The sequence below is a fragment of the Entelurus aequoreus genome, linkage group LG10 (genome assembly GCF_033978785.1).
Source record: "Entelurus aequoreus isolate RoL-2023_Sb linkage group LG10, RoL_Eaeq_v1.1, whole genome shotgun sequence".
In the NCBI taxonomy this organism is placed as follows: Eukaryota; Metazoa; Chordata; class Actinopteri; order Syngnathiformes; family Syngnathidae; genus Entelurus; species Entelurus aequoreus.
The window spans coordinates 50,222,297-50,242,548 of NC_084740.1; the positions used below are offsets into that span (position 1 = coordinate 50,222,297).

At 41.8% G+C, this 20,252-nt stretch overlaps 1 protein-coding gene across 4 annotated transcripts in view; it reads left to right on the plus strand.

The window, feature by feature from the left end:
- Nucleotides 1-20,252, plus strand: part of megf11 (multiple EGF-like-domains 11) — a 497,434-nt gene that overhangs the window by 216,868 nt on the left and 260,314 nt on the right. For 2 of the 4 annotated variants that reach the window (XM_062061102.1, XM_062061106.1), the window contains exons 6-7: nt 5,001-5,093; nt 5,240-5,260. The exons of 1 other annotated variant lie outside the window; for it this stretch is intronic. In XM_062061102.1, the coding sequence (XP_061917086.1) occupies nt 5,001-5,093; nt 5,240-5,260 (114 nt within the window). The remainder of the gene's footprint in view (nt 1-5,000; nt 5,094-5,239; nt 5,261-20,252) is intronic. One more of the 4 variants, XM_062061104.1, reaches the window with a different exon arrangement.

The following is a 20,252-nucleotide window of genomic DNA, read 5'->3' on the forward strand; positions in this document are numbered from 1 at the left end:
TCATTCTACCACACTTCCCTTTTGTTTGTGGTCTGTTTTTGGTACGTGTTTGATTTTTGAGGAATAAATCATGTTCCTACCTGCACGCCTTGTCCGGAGTTGTCCGTCTGCATCCTGGAAGAATGACCCCGCAGTAAGATGCGATTCCCCCCGTCGTGACAGGAAGTAGCACGTTGTAAAATATTGACTAATTCTTGATTATCTCTCGATTAATTTTTGAAGAAACTTGTATCCTTTTCGCAATGTGAACGGTTCCAACAGCCTAAACAATGCAAGCATTGGGCAATTTTTCCTCGAGAAAGACAAAATGTCGTCCAAAACGCTTTGACAACAGACACTCGCTGACCTAGTTGATGAGCCGGACATGACATCAGGTGAATACAACCTATAGGTCATAATTGTCACAGCGGTAAAAAGTCACATTTGGATCCCAAAGACCAGAATCTAGGCAGTTAGCTATCTAGCTAGAGTTAACTAGCTAGCTAGAGTTAGCTAGCTAGAGCCTCCAAGATGAAGTAGAGTGATAGCAACGGCAAAGGGAATAAATAAAGATGCCAGAAAAGTGGAACTGCAATGAGTTTGATAGGTGAGTGAACGAACAAGCTGGAATTGATTGTCTTAGTCCAGACCTGGGCAAATTAAGGCCCGGGGGCCACATGCGGCCCGTTAAGCTTTTCAATCTGGCCCGCCGGACATTACCAAATAATTTTTTTTAGATCTTTTAAGATGGAAAATGTAGCTGCCATTATGATGTGCGGTGATGTTTTCTAATGACTGTAAGTCTTGAACTACACAAAGTATTTCAATGGTTGGAATCTGCACTTATGGATGATATACCAGTTACTATGGTAATCGAATTAGTTACTATGGTCATCTAATTAGTTACTATGGTAATCTACGTCACAGAAGCTCTGACGAGGCATCAAGCAGTGTGGGCGGGAAGCGTTTCCACAGACGCGGGAGGAGATTTTCACAACAAAGTTCTAAAGCTTAGTGATATATCAGATATATCAGATTGTAGGTGGGTTTATTTTGTACCCTTCACGTTCATATTTCACTGTTTGTTGCATTTTTGTTGCGTTTCACGTGATTGTAAAATATGTCGAGCGAAAGGGGGTGTCACATTCATATTTTGTCAATATTCAGTGTTTTATCGTTCATAGAAAAATGTAAAATTTCATTACGTTTTTTAAGGCAGTCTGTCATAACGTTTTTAGCATTCAATCAGACATTATTGTGAGGTTTTGTATTAGTGTTCCTAAAAATAGATATACCGGCCCCCAGACACATTTTTTTCTCTAAATGTGGCCCCCGTGTCAAAATAATTGCCCAGGCCTGTCTTAGTCTGTAGCAAGCTGTTGTAAATGAAATCCATTGACATTTTACAGACTATTTTGGATTCTCACTCTGATGAGGTGGCGACTTGTCCAGGGTGTACCCCGCATTCTGGCCGAATGCAGCTGAGACCCTGAAAGGGACAAGCGGTAGAAAATGGATGGATGGATACTATTATAAAAAATTTCCAGTTGCCAATCAGATCATATGAAACAAAGCTGTGATCTGATTGAAACAGAGGGTTTAGACAGGATAAATATGAACAAATCAATTTACTATTTGGTTTTGGTGTTAGGGATGGCCTAATATAATAGGCCCTAAAATCTGTATCGCGATACATATTGCAGCCTCCGATGATGATAGTGTTTCACTTTTTCTCACGGGGAGATCCCAAAAAACAACAGAGAGGAGATATGACAAAAATAGTATTTTAATTACACAAAAAGCAAGCGATAACAAAATATGATGATAGTAGTTCCAGGAAAAAAGCTAGCAAACAACATTAGGCAGGGTAGGAAAACAGAAAACAATGTCAGTGGCGGGAGGCAGCCAGTGGCAAGACAAAAGGACAAAGAAAATAACTTTAACAACAAATGGTGGCCTGAAGTGACAATAGTAGGACTGAGCAAAAAATACAAAAGTTACAAAAGGCTGTACCGCAAAGGAAAATAGGGCACAGTTGGCGTGGAACAACGTGGCAGAACACCATGGGAAGATCCTGTGATACCAGGTGTGCCTTATCAGTATGAGTAGTGGGAAGATGATTGCAACCATCACTCCCGCCTTCCATTGGGATCTATGGCAACTGGAAAGGGGAAAAAGAACATCAGAAGAACGACTTTGCTCGCAGGTGGAACAAAAAATCAGACATGTAACAACATAGGCCCATCATGATATGCACGTTTGTACAAAACCCAAAGCCAGTGAATTTGGCATGTTGTGTAAATGGTAAATAAAAACAGAATACAATGATTTGCAAATCCTTTTCAACTTATATTCAATTGAATAGACTGCAAAGACAAGATATTTAATGTTCGAACTGAGAAACAATTTTTTTTTTGGTAAATAATCATTGACTTCGAATTTAATGGCAGAAACACATTGCAAAAAAGTTGGCACAGGGGCATGTTCACCACTGTGTTACATGGCCTTTCCTTTTAACAACACTCAGTAAACCTTTGGGAAATGAGGAGACACATTTTAGAAGCTTTTCAGGTGGAATTCTTTCCCATTGTTGCTTGATGTACAGCTTAAGTTGTTCAACAGTCCGGGGGTCTCCGTTGTGGTATTTTAGGCTTCATAATGCGCCACACATTTTCAATGGGACACAGGTCTGGACTACAGGCGTCTAGAACAATCCGGATGGTTCTTTTCCTCCTTGTTCCGGAGGACACAACGTCCACAGTTTCCAAAAAAAATTTGAAATGTGGACTCGTCAGACCACAGAACACTTTTCCACTTTGCATCAGCCCATCTTAGATGAGCTCGGCGAAGCGAAGCCGGCGTCGTTTCTGGGTGTTGTTGATAAATGGCTTTCGCTTTGCATAGTAGAGTTTTAACTTGCACTTACAGATATAGCGACCAACTGTCGTTACCGACAGTGGTTTTCTGGAGTGTTCCTGAGCCCATGTGGTGATATCCTTTACACTCTGATGTCGTTTGCTGATGCAGTACCGCCTGAGGGATTGAAGGCCACGGGCTTAGTCGCTTACATGCAGTGATTTCTCTAGAATCTCTTTTGATGATATTACGGACTGTCATACTTGCCAACCTTGAGACCTCCAAATTCGGGAGATTTGGGGGTTGGTTGGGGGGCCGGGCCGGGGGCGGGGTTAAGGAGTATATTTATAGCTAGAATTCACTGAAATTTAAGTATTTCTTATATATATATATATATATATATATATATATATATATATATATATATATATATATATATATATATATATATATATATATATATATATATATATATATATATAAATATAAATAAATATAAATAAATACTTAAATTTCAGTGTTCATTTATTTACACATATACACACATAACACTCCTCTACTCATTGTTGTATTTGAAAGTGCAATGCTTTGCAGCCAGTAGCACAGACTTTGAAGGAGCATAGGTAAGGGCAGTGTAATATTCTGGGTTGGAGTCAATAACCGGGCGAGGTGTCTCTTTACTTCATACTTCAGAACCGACTCCCACACTTGCCGTCAGGGTGCGCAATACAACATAAACCGTTGGCCAACCAAAAAGTAGCCACAGAACACTAGTGTTCTGTGGTTACTTTTTGGTTGGCCCAGCGGACGTGACGACAGGCTGTCCTCACTCAGGTCCGCATGGACCTGGAGGGGGTGTGCCTTAAGTCCGGCTGGAAATCGGGAGAAATTCGAGAGAATGGTTGTCCCGGGAGATTTTCGGAAGAGGCACTGAAATTCGGGCGTCTCCCGGAAAATTCAGGAGGGTTGGCAAGTATGCAGACTGTAGATGGTGAAATCCCTAAATTCCTTGCAATAGCTCGTTGAGAAATGTTCTTAAACTGTTTGACAATTTGCTCACGCATTTGTTCACAAAGTGGTGACCCTCGCCCCATCCTTGTTTGCCAATCATGGCACCCACCTTCCTCAAATTTCTCAGTCTTTTTTGCCACTTGTTGCAGGCATCAAACTCCAAATGAGCTTTTTTTTGCAAAAAATAACAACGTTTTCAAGTTTGAGCGTTAAATATCTTGTCTTTGCAGTCTATTCAATTGAATACAAGTTGAAAAGGACAATCAATCAATCAATCAATCAATCAATCAATGTTTATTTATATAGCCCTAAATCACAAGTGTCTCAAAGGGCTGTACAAGCCACAACGACATCCTCGGTACAGAGCCCACATACGGGCAAGGAAAACTCACCCCAGTGGGACGTCAATGTGAATGACTATGAGAAACCTTGGACAGGACCGCATATGTGGGTAACCCCCCCCCCCCCCCCCTCGAGGGGAGACCGAAAGCAATGGATGTCGAGTGGGTCTGACATAATATTGTGAAAGTCCAGTCCACAGCGGATCCAACACATCAGCGAAAGTCCAGTCCATAGTGGGGCCAGCAGGAACCATCCCGAGCGGAGACGGGTCAGCAGCGTAGAGATGTCCCCAACCGATGCACGGGCTAGCGGTCCACCCCGGGTCCCGACTCTGGACAACCAGCTCTTCATCCGTGGCCACCGGACCTTTGCAACTCCCCCTCCATAAGGGAGAGGGGAGCAGAGGAGAAAAGAAAAGAAAAGAAACGGCAGATCAACTGGTCTAAAAAGGGAGTCTATTTAAAGGCTAGAGTATACAAATGAGTTTTAAGATGGGACTTAAATGCTTCTACTGACTAGCAACTCATTGTATTCTGTTTTTATTAACGATTTACACAACGTGCCGACTTCACTGGTTTTGGGGTTTGTATATCCTACTAGAGTCAAAAATGCGGGACACATCTAAGTTGGGTCATAAACATGCATTATTATATGGCATTAGCATACAAAGCTTAATCGTCGGTTAAATTGATACAGTATTTTCGCTATAGGTGTTTTTCATAATGTCGTTTCATTGTGTCGTGGTCATGGTTTACACTTGTACGTGTGCGCGCAAACAGGCAATGATACATCCGGGTGTCTTTGTGTTGCAGCTCTGTGCACAGAAGAGTGCGTCCACGGCCGCTGTGTGTCTCCAGACACCTGCCAGTGCGAGCCTGGCTGGGGCGGACTGGACTGCTCCAGTGGTGAGTGCGCCACGCTCCCACAGCCACTATTAGTCACTTAGACTCATTTATACCTAAATGGCTTTGACAGCCTGTTAGTTTTAGAAGCATTTGCCTCAGTTTACGTCTATCACAAAGCTGCTTAGCTTTGTATCCTCTCTTCTTAGCAAGCACAGCCAATGGAACAGGTAAGTCACAATGAATTCATTTTCATTTGCTGGAAGTGGCAGTGATTTGCTTGATGAATATAACAGATGGATGGATGGCTGCAGCCCCCTTGTGTCTCGCCAGCTCTTTGTTATGATCTTATTATGATTAGACTAGTGGTTGTGACTTGTGGCTGTGTAACAAAAAATCCATTTTGTGCTGAAACAAGCCATTATAAACTGGCTTTTTACCACAGTTTCCCCATACTAAGCTGAGAAAAAAAAAAAAAGGGAAGCTGGAGTCAGACTCATCTGTCCTGCAATCATCTAAATACCAGACTCTCATGAATGCCAGACTGGAAGGGGTGGAAACACGAATCTATAAAGTCCACCTTTGTGACATTTGTTCTTTTGCGTTTGATCATTTTGGAGTTAGTGCTAATAAATATTCAGTGGAAATTGCTGCAAAATGAAAATGTTATCCTAAGGAATCAATAAAGCTTACAAATATTCACAGCAAACGCTTGATGCGGCATACGTGGAATAATGCAACTCGGGCAATATCAGCATGGCCTTTGCAGCCTTACATAAATTTGGCTGGACAACACAACTATGAGTCGTGTTTTATTGCAACACGTACACATATTGCTTTAACATCCACCACCCTCTACGGTCTAAGTCCAAAATGATCTGAACTGTAGCCTGCTATTGTTTGGAAGAGACACAACTCTGTGGTGCAAAAAGACACGTTTGCAACTCAAATCTATAAAGTGGGCTGGCGCTGCGGGCTATGCCAGGCACCCACAGGACACTTCATTAGGCACAATCGGAAACATCTAATACAAGACCCTGTGGTATAAACCCGCACCTACTATTTCGCCACTCTATGCTTTCTTAAAGGCCTACTGAAATGAAATGCTCTTATTTAAACGGGGATAGCAGGTCAATTCTGTGTCATACTTGATCATTTCACGATATTGCCATATTTTTGCTGAAAGGATTTAGTAGAGAACATCGACGATAAAGTTCGCAACTTTTGGTCGCTGATAAAAAAGCCTTGCCTGTACCGGAAGTAGCGTGACGTCACAGGTTGTGGAGCTCCTCACATCTGCACATTGTTTACAATCATGGCCACCAGCAGCGAGAGCGATTCGGACCGAGAAAGTGACGATTTCCCCATTAATTTGAGCGAGGATGAAAGATTTGTGGATGAGGAAAGTGAGAGTGAAGGACTAGAGGGCAGTGGAAGCGATTCAGATAGGGAAGATGCTGTGAGAGGTGGGTGGGACCTGATATTCAGCTGGGAATGACTAAAACAGTAAATAAACACAAGACATATATATACTCTATTAGCCACAACACAACCAGGCTTATATTTAATATGCATAATCCCGCATAACAAACACCTCCCCCCTCCCGTCCATATAACCCACCAATACAAATCAAACACCCGCACAACACACTCAATCCCACAGCCCAAAGTACCGTTCACCTCTGTAAAGTTCATACAGCACATATATTTCCCCAAAGTTACGTACGTGACATGCACATAGCGGCTCGCACGTACGGGCAAGCGATCAAATGTTGGAAGCCAAAGCTGTACTCATGGTAGCGCGTCTGCTATCCAACTCAAAGTCCTCCTGGTTGTGTTGCTGCAGCCATCCGCTAATACACCGCTTCCCACCTACAGCTTTCTTCTTTGCTGTCTCCATTGTTCATTAAAAAAATTGCAAAAGATTCACCAACACAGATGTCCAGAATACTGTGGAATTTTGTGATGAAAACAGACGACTTAATAGCTGGCCACATTGGTGTCCCAATATGTCCGCACAATCCGTGACGTCACCCGCAAACGCCATCATACCGAGACGTTTTCAGCAGAATATTTCGCTGGAAATTTAAAATTGCTCTTTACTAATCTAACCCGGCCGTATTGGCATGTGTTGCAATGTTAAGATTTCATCATTGATATATAAACTATCAGATTGCGTGGTCGGTAGTAGTGGGTTTCAGTAGGCCTTTAAAGGGGTCATATCATGATTTTTTTTTGTACATTTAAAACACCTGCTTGAGGTCTACATAACAGCATCCTCAAGGACTCATCCCACCCAGGTCACCACTGGCTTGAACTCTTGCCCTCAGGGAGGCGTTATAAGACCATCAAAGCAAGGACAAATAGACTGAAAAACAGTTTCTATCCTAGAGCTGTTATTGCCCTAAACTCTGCACTTACCTGAACACTCACCACTTTATTACTTGCTTACCTCTGATAAAGATCTACTGTGCAATATGTTTTTTTTAACATTTTATCATGTTTTAAAATTGTAAATTATTTTATTATTGTTGTTGTCTTAAGACTATTTTATGTAGGTTTGTTTTAAAAGCACTGAGCTGGATTGCTGTCCAATTTCGTTGTTTCCATACAAGAAAGTCAATGACTTCACTATAAATGTTGGTGACATTGTTATCACCAGGGAGGATGAGGTCACCTACCTAGGTTCCATTCTAGAGGCTAATCTTTCCTGTGATTTAATGGCAACCAAGGTAATCAAAAAGGTCAACCAACGAACAAGATTTCTCTATAGAATCTCCTCTCTGGTCAACAAAAGCACCATGAGGATTCTGGCGGGAACTCTCGTTCAACCCTTTTTCGATTACGCATGCAACTCCTGGTACCCTAGCACCTCCAAAACCCTCAAATCTAAACTCCAAACATCCCAGGACAAGCTAGTCAGGTTACTTCTAGACCTCCACCCAGATCGCACCTCACTCCTACCCACTTCTCCAAAGTGGGCTGGCTCAGGGTGGAGGACAGAGTAAAACAACTTGCACTGAGCCTAGTCTGTAAAATCCGCTACACCTCCCTGATACCGAAGTAGATGTCAAACTACTTCCTTAACGTAAATGACCGCCATAACCACAACACCAGGGGGAGCTCCACTAACCACGTTAAACCCAGATTCCGAACTAACAAAGGTCTTAACTCATTCTCTTTCTATGCCACGTCAATGTGGAATGCGCTCCCAACAGGTATAAGAGAAAGGGCGTCTCTATCCTCCTTCAAAACCGCAATAAAACAACACCTCCAGGCAGCTACAACCCTAAACTAACACCCTCCCCGGATTGTTAATCAAATGTAAACAATGAAATGCAAATACTTTTTCTTATGCCTTCTGATCTCTCTCTCTCTCTCTCTCTCTCTCTCTCTCTCTCTCTCTCTCTCTCTCTATGTCCACTACTTGCTGTACATATCCTATCAAGTCAGACCTACACTGTTCCAATATCCATTTCTCTGTTGTCAATTGTTGATGACTGAGGATAACAACCAAACATTTTGTTGTCTAAACTACAGATGCGGGTGCATATTTTAAAAATGTGCACAAGGCAGTCTGGTTAGATTTATACCATATATTTACCATATATGGATAGTACCATATATGGATAATGCACAGATGATGTTATTCATACATGGAGGAAGTAGATGGGAAGGCAACATTGTTTTATAAATATTTCTGCAATGCCTCCACGCGTTGATTTCCAATTTTCAGACTTATGCAAATCCCAAATGCACAACAGCAGATACAGTTGGTTTTGCATGATGGGGCCCCTTTAAACTACACTGCTCATTTCAGTGACTTTCTAAATGATGTCTTAGTGAAACACTACAATTCATTTTTTAGTATTAAGCAGTCAATAATATCAAGTTGTGTACAGGGTATATCTGCATTCCTCACCTTTTCGCCAACATGTTTGGATTCCGCAGCCTCCTCCTGACCTTGTTGCAATTGGTCAGGGGTCAAGGGCCAGTCTGCTTAAAGCTGTTTAGAGACACGCCCCCTCAACCAGTTATGTGCAAATGTCTATCTTCAAACAGTAAACAATTGGATATTGGACGTAGGGGTGCCCTGATCCGATATTGGCATCATATATAAGTCAGATATCAGCACAAAACAAGTTTCAAATTATATCGACTTGGACGTTAATTCTCCGATATACTGTAAGTGCTCCAACACAAGTCAGTTAACAGCTAAATGTCCTCCAATAAGCACACAAGTTCAGTCTTTCCTTGTATTTTAGTGAAGTCATTTACAAAATGTAAACATGGTAGGCTACAGGCTACAAGGAGCTGGCAGCTGCACAACAGCTAAGCACACAATAGCATACAAGCTAGACATATGTAATAAGGGTTCTGAATTAAAAAACCCTGCAGTGTAAAATACCACATTTGTCAAGAGAAACAAGTATGAAATGGTTATAGTTGTATATTACTAAAAAAAAACCTGCTCAATGGCCTTGTGGTTAGAGTGTCCGCCTTGAGACTGGAAGGTCGTGAGTTCAAACCCCGGCCGAGTCATACCAAAGACTATAAAAATGGGACCCAATGCCGCCCTGCTTGGCACTCAGCATCAAGGGTTGGAATTGGGGGTTAAAATCACTAAATGATTCCCGAGCGCGGCCACTGCTGCTGCTCCCTGCTCCCCTCACCTCCCAGGGGGTGAACAAGGGGATGGGTCAAATGCAGAGAATAATTTCACCACACCTAGTGTGTGTGTGAGACTATCAGTGGTACTTTAATTACTTACAGATACAAGCTCTCCAAGGGAGAAGCGTATTAGAAAGTATCCAGTAACAAAGGTGTCCACATCTTTCAATTAACTGTGTCATGAGCTTAAATTAATGAATTATCGTTGCACAAGGGGTCACCAAAAACTATGGCCACTCCACTTTAACTTAAGTAAGTTAAGTCCATTCCAGACAGTAATAATAAATAGGTTAGTTTTTTTTTTCTCACAATTACTATTGTTCTACGTTTGAGTAATTTCACTTGATTTTTTTTTAACATTCCACACAAATATTAAATGTATGTATGATTCATCCTGATATCGTATCTGATTATATCGGCATCAGCTAAAATCGGAAGTGAAAAAGTTGTATTGGCATAATTGGATGTATTTTGATGCATGTTGGAGTATCCTGTGACCAGGAGCTAAGTCTTTAGCTCCCAAGAAAACAAAAAATATTCCCCTATTACTCCAGTTTGGATACACAGTTGTTATGTCCAAAAATACACTGTCTACCTCCATTTTCAAGAAAAAATAGTTCTTACAAGTGGTTGCCAAATAATTGTGACGTGAGGAATTACAAATGTATTTTATTTAGGCTGAATCATTTCAAAACTCATCAACCTCCTGATATGGTACTTCCACTTCATGTAGAACTTGAGTACACTATTTTAAACATATATACATATATATACGTTTGAAAAGTTGTTAAACAAAAGATAAGTGTCAGGTTCAAACACTGATGACATCCATTAAACAAGACAAGAAGCAAGGAATTAAACAGAGACAGAATTACATTTGGCTCAATTTGAGGAGAAACGTCTGGGCTGTGCTATTGAACAGTCTCCAGCACGCTCTGGCGAAAGATTGTACGCCACCTCTTTTTATTTGGACTTTTCCTGTTTACATAACAACAGCTGTTTCTAAAGGAATGGGGGGTATGTAAACAGCCATTGTTTTCTGTCACTTTAACACAAAAGAAACAGATGCCTCGGGCTTGGACTGGTCCTGGATCGAGCTTGGGCAAGTCTTGGATCACAATAGATAACCCCTCCCGTCTCCTCCCATCGTACACAGCGGAAATTTCCAAGCCTTTGGCTTGGTGCAACAAAGACAGCTTTCGTCTGTCAATAGATAACCCCTCCCGTCTCCTCCCATCGTACACAGCGGAATTTTCCAAGCCTTTGGCTTGGTGCAACAAAGACAGCTTTCGTCTGTTCACTGGGAACTCAGAGAACGGAAAGTTTTTTTGATAATTTACATACAATTTTTCTGACAATAGGCACCTATAAACTCAAACTTTCACAAGGCACACCACACTGATCAGAATCAGAATCAGAATCAAAAATACTTTATTAATCCCCGAGGGGAAATTAAAATTTTCAACACAATCCCATTCAAGATCAGACAAACATTACAGGGAGACAGAACAGGATCGCTGATGGGTCTGCTAACTTCTGGGGCCCCTTACAAAAAAGGTGAGAAACAGGTAAACGCTGGGGGGATGGGTGAGAAAGGGGGAGGGGGTCCAGACTGAGGCCATGGAAAAAAAAAACCCTCATAGCCATAGCACACTGTGGGGAGGCGGGGCCGGCAGGGCACACCGGAACCCGCTCCAAGATGGCGGCGAGGAGGCATGGACGGCGAGTGAGCAGTGAGGCGTGGACGACGAGCCGGGTTCGACGCCGCGAACCTCAGGTGCGGGAATCGCCCGGCTGGGCACAATTAAGTAATCCCCTCTCAGTGTGTAAAAGGGCGACAGCCGAGAACGACGGGGCATAAGGAGTTGGAGAGCCTGCAGCGCGAAAGAGACGGAGAGCAAGAGGCAGACGAAGACGCGGCCGGCTGAAAAGCAGACCGAAGAGCGAGCAGTGGAAGAGGAAGGAGCTGAAAAGCGACCCGACCTGAGACTGAGTATTATTTGGAAAAATAAACAAAGTCAAAACCTGCTCGACAATGTCCTTCCTTGGTGGTCCTGAGAACCCGGACGACAGCGGGAGTCTGTCACACACACATAAGCATGTGTGTAAGAGGGAAACATCAAACATCAAATAACACAAAGGACATTAAAGAGATTAAAAGATCAGAGCTGATGCAACCAGCCATTTCAACATACAGCCAGAGACAGGAGCAGACCCAACAAAGCAACCAAGAGAGCCGACTCAACCCTCGGCCGCCCACTAACTCTCTGCCAGTGTCCAGTCCGCATGGATGAGCGAGGACGTGTCTAAGGAGACCGAGGTGTCCGATACGTACTCATTCAGCCAAGAAATGTTGACTAGTGTCCTGGTGGTGTCACTGCGGCACAACGCAGGCAGAGCGACAGTACACTCTCACTACAAAACATTCCCAGAACACAACAATAAATCAAACTGTCAGAATGACGAATGAGAAATGATATCAGTAGTGTTATTGTATAGATCTATGAATTTTCATTAGCAAAAAAGCCATTCCCTGATTAGCAAGTGTGTGTAAATCAGCTGCTCCTGCGTCACCCCAAAGCTGCCATAAGTACAGCTGCAGAAATGAAGAGCCTGAGCAGGCAGGAGGGCGTGAGGTGTGTTGTATTTTATTGTTGTTGTTTTTTTGTGGCGAACCTCTCGTGGGACTCTTGTCTCACTCGTGGTTGGTTAGAAATGCAGCCGTGTGTGCAGTGCAGGTGCTTAACTAATTCAATGTTTTAAAAGACTTGAGCTTTGAGAGAGAGAGAGAGGCATTATTCATAACTCCGGGGTTTCTATTGCAGGCACCTTTTTCATTTCCAAACTTTCATTTGTTCAAATGTGGAATAGGTGCCAATTCTCAAATCAAATCTGCCCTCTTATTTTGTAGTGTAAATGGCCATCTTGTATATGTTGTGAAATATAGGCAATATGTGAGCATTTGCAGCCTCCACGTACGTGCATGGCTTTCACGAGCTAAAAAAGCACACACTGGCATCAATGTTCCCTCTAATTTTTCATGTGTGTGAGCCAACGCAAAAACTCCCTGAGCATTCAGTGGAGCCCATGTGAGCAACATCAGACGTGCACACTGTGGCTACACCAGCAGCACACCTGTCCCAAACCTGACTAAATAACAAGTTCAATCTCCATCCATCCATCCATTTTCTACCGCTTGTCCCTTTCGGGGTCGCGGGGGGTGCTGGAGCCTATCTCAGCTGCATTCGGGCGGAAGGCGGGGTACACGCTGGACAAGTCCCCACCTCATCGCAGGGCCAACACAGATAGACAGACAACATTCTCTTATTATTATAAGCAAATGACAACAGTCATTTCCATTTATAATATAAGTGTTTAGGCCCACTTACAATGACAATAACAACAAATATTGTTTTTCATGAACTGTGTACTTGTATTGTTTGTCTGGGTGGAGGTCCTACTTTGGAAATAATTTGTACCCCTTTCAGACATTGCATTTAGTTCCCATTAAAACATTCACATGTTGCACAATGAGATGTAAGCAGGGGATCATGTGTACATTCCTGCAATTTCCTGTTTGTAAAAAATATATTATTATTAGTATTTATTTCATATACTAACAGCATTTCATGATTAATATTTATACATTAAGATTCCTAATAAATGACACTAGAATAAGCACACATTTGATTGGTAAATCATAGTGTAACGACCTGGAATGACACTTTATGTGTGGTGTTGGAGTTGTCCGACTTTTTGTGTGGCTGTAAACGCATCACTGGCTAAGTGCCATATGTGCATGTGTTGGCGCAAGTGAGAAAGAGCGAGCGGCTGCTGTTGATATAACAAAGTTGCTTTTGGTCTGGTTTGTACTGCAGAAAATGACCACTTTTGCTAGATATAATTTTTTTTACTAATGTTTTGGTGATGTGTTTATGGCCGACAATAAAGAGTTTTGCTTAGTAAAGTGATGGATGGAATTCATGGCCTCAAAGCGTCTCGACAGACGTTGCAATATTTGAACAATGATGACGAAAACTGTTTTCTCTGTCGTGTCGAAAATTGTTATGTGCTTATTTTTTTATTTGATTTTGTGCGTGACATAGATTTGCCGTGCGCAGAGGACGCTTGAGCAGTGCGCAATTGCACAGGCACGCACCTTAGAGGGAACATTGACTGGCATCTCTTTAGTTGCAATACCGCCATGTCTATTTTATTGCTACATCATATTCCAAGATGCATTTAAGCTGGTATGAAAGGTAGAATGTGATTAAAAAGAATGTGTAACCCGTGCTTGGAGACGAAGTGGGATGCTCCGCGGCCTTAAGCTACAGTGACAACCTTCCAGCCAGCAATTTGGCACCCAATCAAAGGCTTGGACCCTGTTTGTGGAGCAGCACCTGGCAGGAAACTGTTTTGTATATGTGTCAGGTAGTGAGAGGGAAGACTCAAACTGTTTTCGGGGACAGCAAAGAGAAAGCCATAGGCTTTGAGGGATTCAGAAAGTTGCATTGTGGCTGAAGAGTTGTTGTTTTTTTCGCCCACTGGGATCCACCTGCTGATGCCAGGAAATATTTCATCCTCTCCCTGGTGTTGAGTCCCAGGGGGGACTAGAGCGGCTCTGTGCATGGCATGGAGTGCCCGTAAAAACTCCTCAAGTATGGGTCATACACTATATTGCCAAAAGTATTTGGCCACCCATCCAAATGATGAGAATCAGGTGTCCTAATCGCTTGGCCCAATGTTTAAAATCAAGCACTTAGGCATGGAGACTGTTTTTTACAAACATTTGTGAAAGAATGGGCCGCTCTCAGTGATTTCTAGCGTGGAACTGTCATAGGATGCCACCTGTGCAACAAATCCAGTCGTGAAATTTCCTTGCTCCTAAATATTCCAAAGTCAACTTTATTATAAGAAAAGTGAAGAGTTTGGGAACAACAGCAACTCAGCCACAATGTGGTAGGCCATGTAAACTGACAGAGAGGTCAGCATAGTGCAAAGACGTTCTGCACAGTCAGTTGCTACAGAGCTCCAAACTTCATGTGACCTTCCAATTAGCCCACGTACAGTAAGCGGAGAGTTTCATGGAATGGGTTTCCATGGCCGAGCAGCTGCATCTAAGCCATGCATCGCCAAGTCCAATGCAAAGCGTGGGATGCAGTGGTGTAAAGCACATCACCACTGGACTCTAGAGCAGTGGAGACACCTTCTCTGGACTGATGAATCACGCTTTTCCATCTGGCAATCTGATGGACCAGTCTGGGTTTGGAGGTTGCCAGGAGAACGCTACATTTCGGACTGCATTGTGCCGAGTGTGAAATTTGGTGGAGGAGGAATTATGGTGTGAGGTTGTTTTTCAGGAGTTGGGCTTGGCCCCTTAGTTCCAGTGAAAGGAACTTTGAATGCTCCAGGATAGCAAAACATTTTGGACAATTCCATGGGATGGCACTTCAGGTTCATATGTGAGTCAAATACTTTTGGCAATATCGTGTATATACACTACAGAGCAGTGACACTCAAACTGTGGTACCATTAGTAGTACTGGGGCTCCATCTAGTGCCTATGTGTCGAAGTCAAAGCCCGCGGGCCAGATTATTTATGGCCCCCGGGATGATATTTGATTATTAGTACCGGCCCGCAGGCCACAGACGCCTGCTGCTGTTTTTCACGCACCAATACTCCATCAGTGTTGGCGCTAGGAATTTTGAAAATGGGGTCCCAGGGACCCCATCAAGTCATAAATAGGGATGATGTTTGATAAGAAATTATCAAGTTCGAGCCTATTATCGAATCCTCTTATCGAACCGATTCCTTATCGATTCTCTTATCGAAACCAGATAGGTTGTTGTATATGGAAAAAAACACATTTGGTTTAACAAAAGCTCACTTTTATTTTAAGAGAAAAAACTAAAATAAAATAAATAAATACATATTGCCGGTCCCCCCCCCTAAAAAATTTAAAGAAATAAATATTGACTGTTGTTACCCAAAGTATATTAAGTGGAATTTTTCAGAAAAACAAATATATACAGTAACACAAAAACAACCCGTCTCTGTGATCACTATAGCTGTATAAATAATAATATAGTGTTAAATAAAATCAGTCCCTTGGGCACAAAACTGAAAATAATACAGCTCTCCAAAAAGTGCTCTTCTGCTGCTATTGGAACATACTAACTACACACACAGGCAGACAGCTAACAAACAATCCAAGACGTCTGAAAAAGTTCCAAAGCAGATTAATCCATTTAGGCTCTTTATTGTTGTTCATCTTGCTTTGTCTTTTCCTATCTTTACTTTTGTCTTGCACTGGACTGTTATTTGTTTATTTTTTAAACTGAAATACACACAATGACAAATGTATAAGCTATGTGATTCAATTAACATACTGAAATGTATAATATGTAAATATTAGCTTCACACAAATATACAGTAATATCATCAAACAAATACTTCTGAGTGTTGAAACTATTTCAATGGTGGAAATACACAACTGGCAGCCATTTTAAGTCCTCAAAACATCCATTGAAACAGTGCACAAAAATAATTTTTCAATAAACATCTTACTATCAAATAGGGATGATGTTCGAAACCGGTTCTCCCGGTTGTTCGATAAGAAAATAATCGTTCGATAAGAAAATAACCGATTCCATGGACTTGAATCCCTTTTTGAGAACCGGTTCCCGTTATCGAGGCCACTATAGTAAAGAAAAAGAGTTGGTTCTTAATTCGAATCCCTGGTAACGAATCCCGTCCCACAAGAAATGCCCTGTGGGACATCACAGGAAATGACGTAGCTCAGTCATTAGACTGAGCTACGTCATTTCCTGTGATGTCACACAAGCAGCAAAAATAATGGACCGGAAAAAACGCCTCAAGTCATGGCTATTCACCTATATTGATCACAGAGACAGGTTGTTTTTGTGTTACTGTATATATTTGTTTTTCTGAAAAATCCCACTTAATATACTTTGGGTAACAACAGTCAATATTTATTCATTTTATTTTTTCAGGGGGGTAGCAGTCAATATTTATTTATTTTTTTTATTTTATTTTTTTCTTATAAAATAAAAGTGAGCTTTTGTTAAACCAAATATTGTGTTTTTTTCCATATACAACAACCTATCTGGATTCGATAAGGAATCGGTTCGATAAGAGAATTCGATAATGGGCTCGAACTCGATAATTTCTTATCAAACATCATCCCTACTATCAAATGTAACCACTTTCCACCTAATATTGAGTTACATAAACAAGTTAAACAGTTTACTTACAGACTTATCTTTTCCAAGGCTTGTAAGAGCTAACACAACTTGTCTACTTCTCAATTGTCTCATGAACTGAACAGACGTCGCCAACCCGGAAGTGCCCAAACTTATGACGCGTAGTATTTTCATATAGCCACAAGGTGTCAGTAAGAGTCTACAATCAAATGGGCATAATATTGCCCATTTGGGATTCGTTCGCAGGGATTCGAATAAAGAACCGACTCTTTTTCTTTACTATAGTGGCCTCGATAACGGGAACCGGTTCTCAAAAAGGCATTTGAGTCCATGGAATCGGTTCTTTTCTTATCGAACAACCGGGAGAATCGGTTTCGAACATCATCCCTAGTCATAAATATGGGGTCCCACAGTATTTTCATTATTCTGTTATATCTCACACTCTATATTGTGTTTTGGAAAAAAAAATAATACAAAAGAAAACCATTTTTTATGCATATTCAGTTAAAAACATTCATTCACTTTCTTCTTTGCTTCATGGATCTAAACTTTACCGCTGCCGTTTTTTTTCTTTTTCCTTTATTGTAATATTTTCAGAATGTGTTTGTTCTATTTTTGGCTAAAGTAAGACAAAGAAACAATCTGAAGTTGTCTTTGTTTCTTAGTTTTAATGCCTTGATTTTAATAATAGTTTTAATAGTGTGCACGGATTTTCCTCCATGCGGCCCCTGAGCTAAAATGAGTTTGACACCCCTGATTTAGTGGCACGCCAAATAATCACTTAATTGAATATTCAAAGACGGTGTTTAATGATACAGTAGCCACAGTATTGAAAATAATTGTTAAATAAAACCTTTGGCTTCTTTTTAATGAATGTACTTGAAAAGCCAAGTGTTTTCTGAGGTGGTACTTTGTAGACAAAAGTTTGAGAACCGCTGATACGGAGCTACAAAAAACAAAAACAAAAAATCACTTGACACATTTCGAAGCAGTCTGAGTTTAGTTTGAGTTCTCCTGAGATGAATGAATGTTTAATTGTTGCTGCTGGTGTGTGTGATTGTATGTGTCGTGTTTGTGCTCTTGAACATGTTTTTCTATCATCATTTAATGGCTCTCTCCACTTGGCACACAACTCAAAATGCTGTTTTGTTTATAGCTTGATATCTTGTTTTGATGCCGTCTCCCTTCTCCCTCTATCTAAACTCTATTTTTGTTTTGTGCTGATGAGCCACTGTGTTCACTTTACAATTCACAAATGCTTCAAAACACCACGACGCTCAATAATAGAAGGACGGTGCAATATCAGTAGATGAATGTCCTCTTATGGGACTTAGCAGCATTTCTTTAGTTATTGTACTTATTGAAAATGTGCAATGACATTTTAGTTAAAGGCCTACTGAAACCCACTACTACCGAACACGCAGTCTGATAGTTTATATATCAATGATGAAATCTTAACATTGCAACACATGCCAATACAGCCGGGTTAACTTATAAAGTGCCATTTTAAATTTCCCGGGAAACTTCCGGTTGAAAACGTCTATGTATGATGACGTATGCGCGTGACGTCAATGGTTGAAGCGGAAGTATTGGAAGCCCATTGAATCCAATACAAAAAAGCTCTGTTTTCATCCCAAAATTCCACAGTATTCTGGACATCTGTGTTGGTGAATCTTTTGCAATTTGTTTAATGAACAATGGAGACTGCAAAGAAGAAAGTTGTAGGTGGGATCGGTGTATTAGCGGCGGACTACAGCAACACAACCTGGAGGACTTTGAGGATAGCAGACGCGCTAGCCGAACGACCTCACCTTGACTTCCTCCGTCTCCGGGCCGCCAACCGCATCAGTGATTGGGTGAAGTCCTTCGTCGTACCGTCGATCGCTGGAACGCAGGTGAGCACGGGTCGTGATGAGCAGATGAGAGCTAATGTTTTTAGCATAGCTCTGTCTAGGTTCCGTAGCTAAGTTAGCTTCAATGGCGTCGTTAGCAACAGCATTGCTAAGCTTCGCCAAGCTGGAAAGCATTAACCGTGTAGTTACATGCCCAGAGTTTGGTAGTCCATCCATCCATTTTCTACTGCTTATTCCCTTCGGGGTCGTGGGGGGCGCTGGAGCCTATCTCAGCTACAATCGGGCGGAAGGCGGGGTGCACCCTGGACAAGTCGCAACCTCATCGCAGGGCCAACACAGATAGACAGACAACCTTCACACTCACATTCACACACTAGGGACCATTTAGTGTTGCAAATCAGCCTATCCCCAGGTGCATGTTTTTGGAGGTGGGAGGAAGCAGGAGTACCCGGAGGGAACCCATGCAGTCACGGGGAGAACATGCAAACTCCACACAGAAAGATCCCGAGGCCAGGATTGAACTCACGACTACTCAGGACCTTCGTATTGTGAGGCAGACGCACTAACCCCTCTGCCACCGTGCTGCCCGAGTTTGGTAGTATTGTTGATTTTCTGTCTATCCTTCCAGTCAGGGACTTATTTGTTTTGTTTCTATATGCAGTAAAGCCTGATGCTATCACTTTAGCTAAGTAGCTAAAGAGCTTCGCCAATGTATTGTCGTGGAGATAAAAGTCACTGTGAATGTCCATTTCGCGTTCTCGACTCTCATTTTCAAGATATAGTATCCGAGGTGGTTTAAAATACAAATCCGTGATCCACAATAGAAAAAGGAGAGAGTGTGGAATCCAATGAGCCCTTGTACCTAAGTTACGGTCAGAGCGAAAAAAGATACGTTCTGCACTGCACGCTAGTCCTTCACTCTCACGTTCCTCATCCACAAATCTTTCATCCTCGCTCAAATTAATGGGGTAATCGTCGCTTTCTCGGTCCGAATCTCTCTCGCTACATTGTAAACAATAGGGAAATGTGAGGAGCCCTCCAGCTTGTGACGTCACGCTACTTCTGGTACAGGCAAGGCTTTTTTTTATCAGAGACCAAAAGTTGCGAACTTTATCGTCGTTGTTCTCTACTAAATCCTTTCAGCAAAAATATGGCAATATCGCGAAATGATCAAGTATGACACATAGAATGGATCTGCTATCCCTAGTTTAAATTAAAAAAAATTCATTTCAGTAGGCTTTTAAAGTTTGCAACATGTATCGATCCTATGAAAATCAAATCTTTTGTAGTAGTACCAGTGTGATTGATTTTGTGTCGTTAGTTCTTAATTCAACAAAAGCTCTATACAGTATATGGTTTCTGGGCTTTAAATCTACTTTTCTGCCAACTTTTCAGCCACCTCATATAGTCCTAATATTGATTATTCATTTTGAATACACATTACTAGTCTCCAGACAGTCAGTACAAAGGTAAGT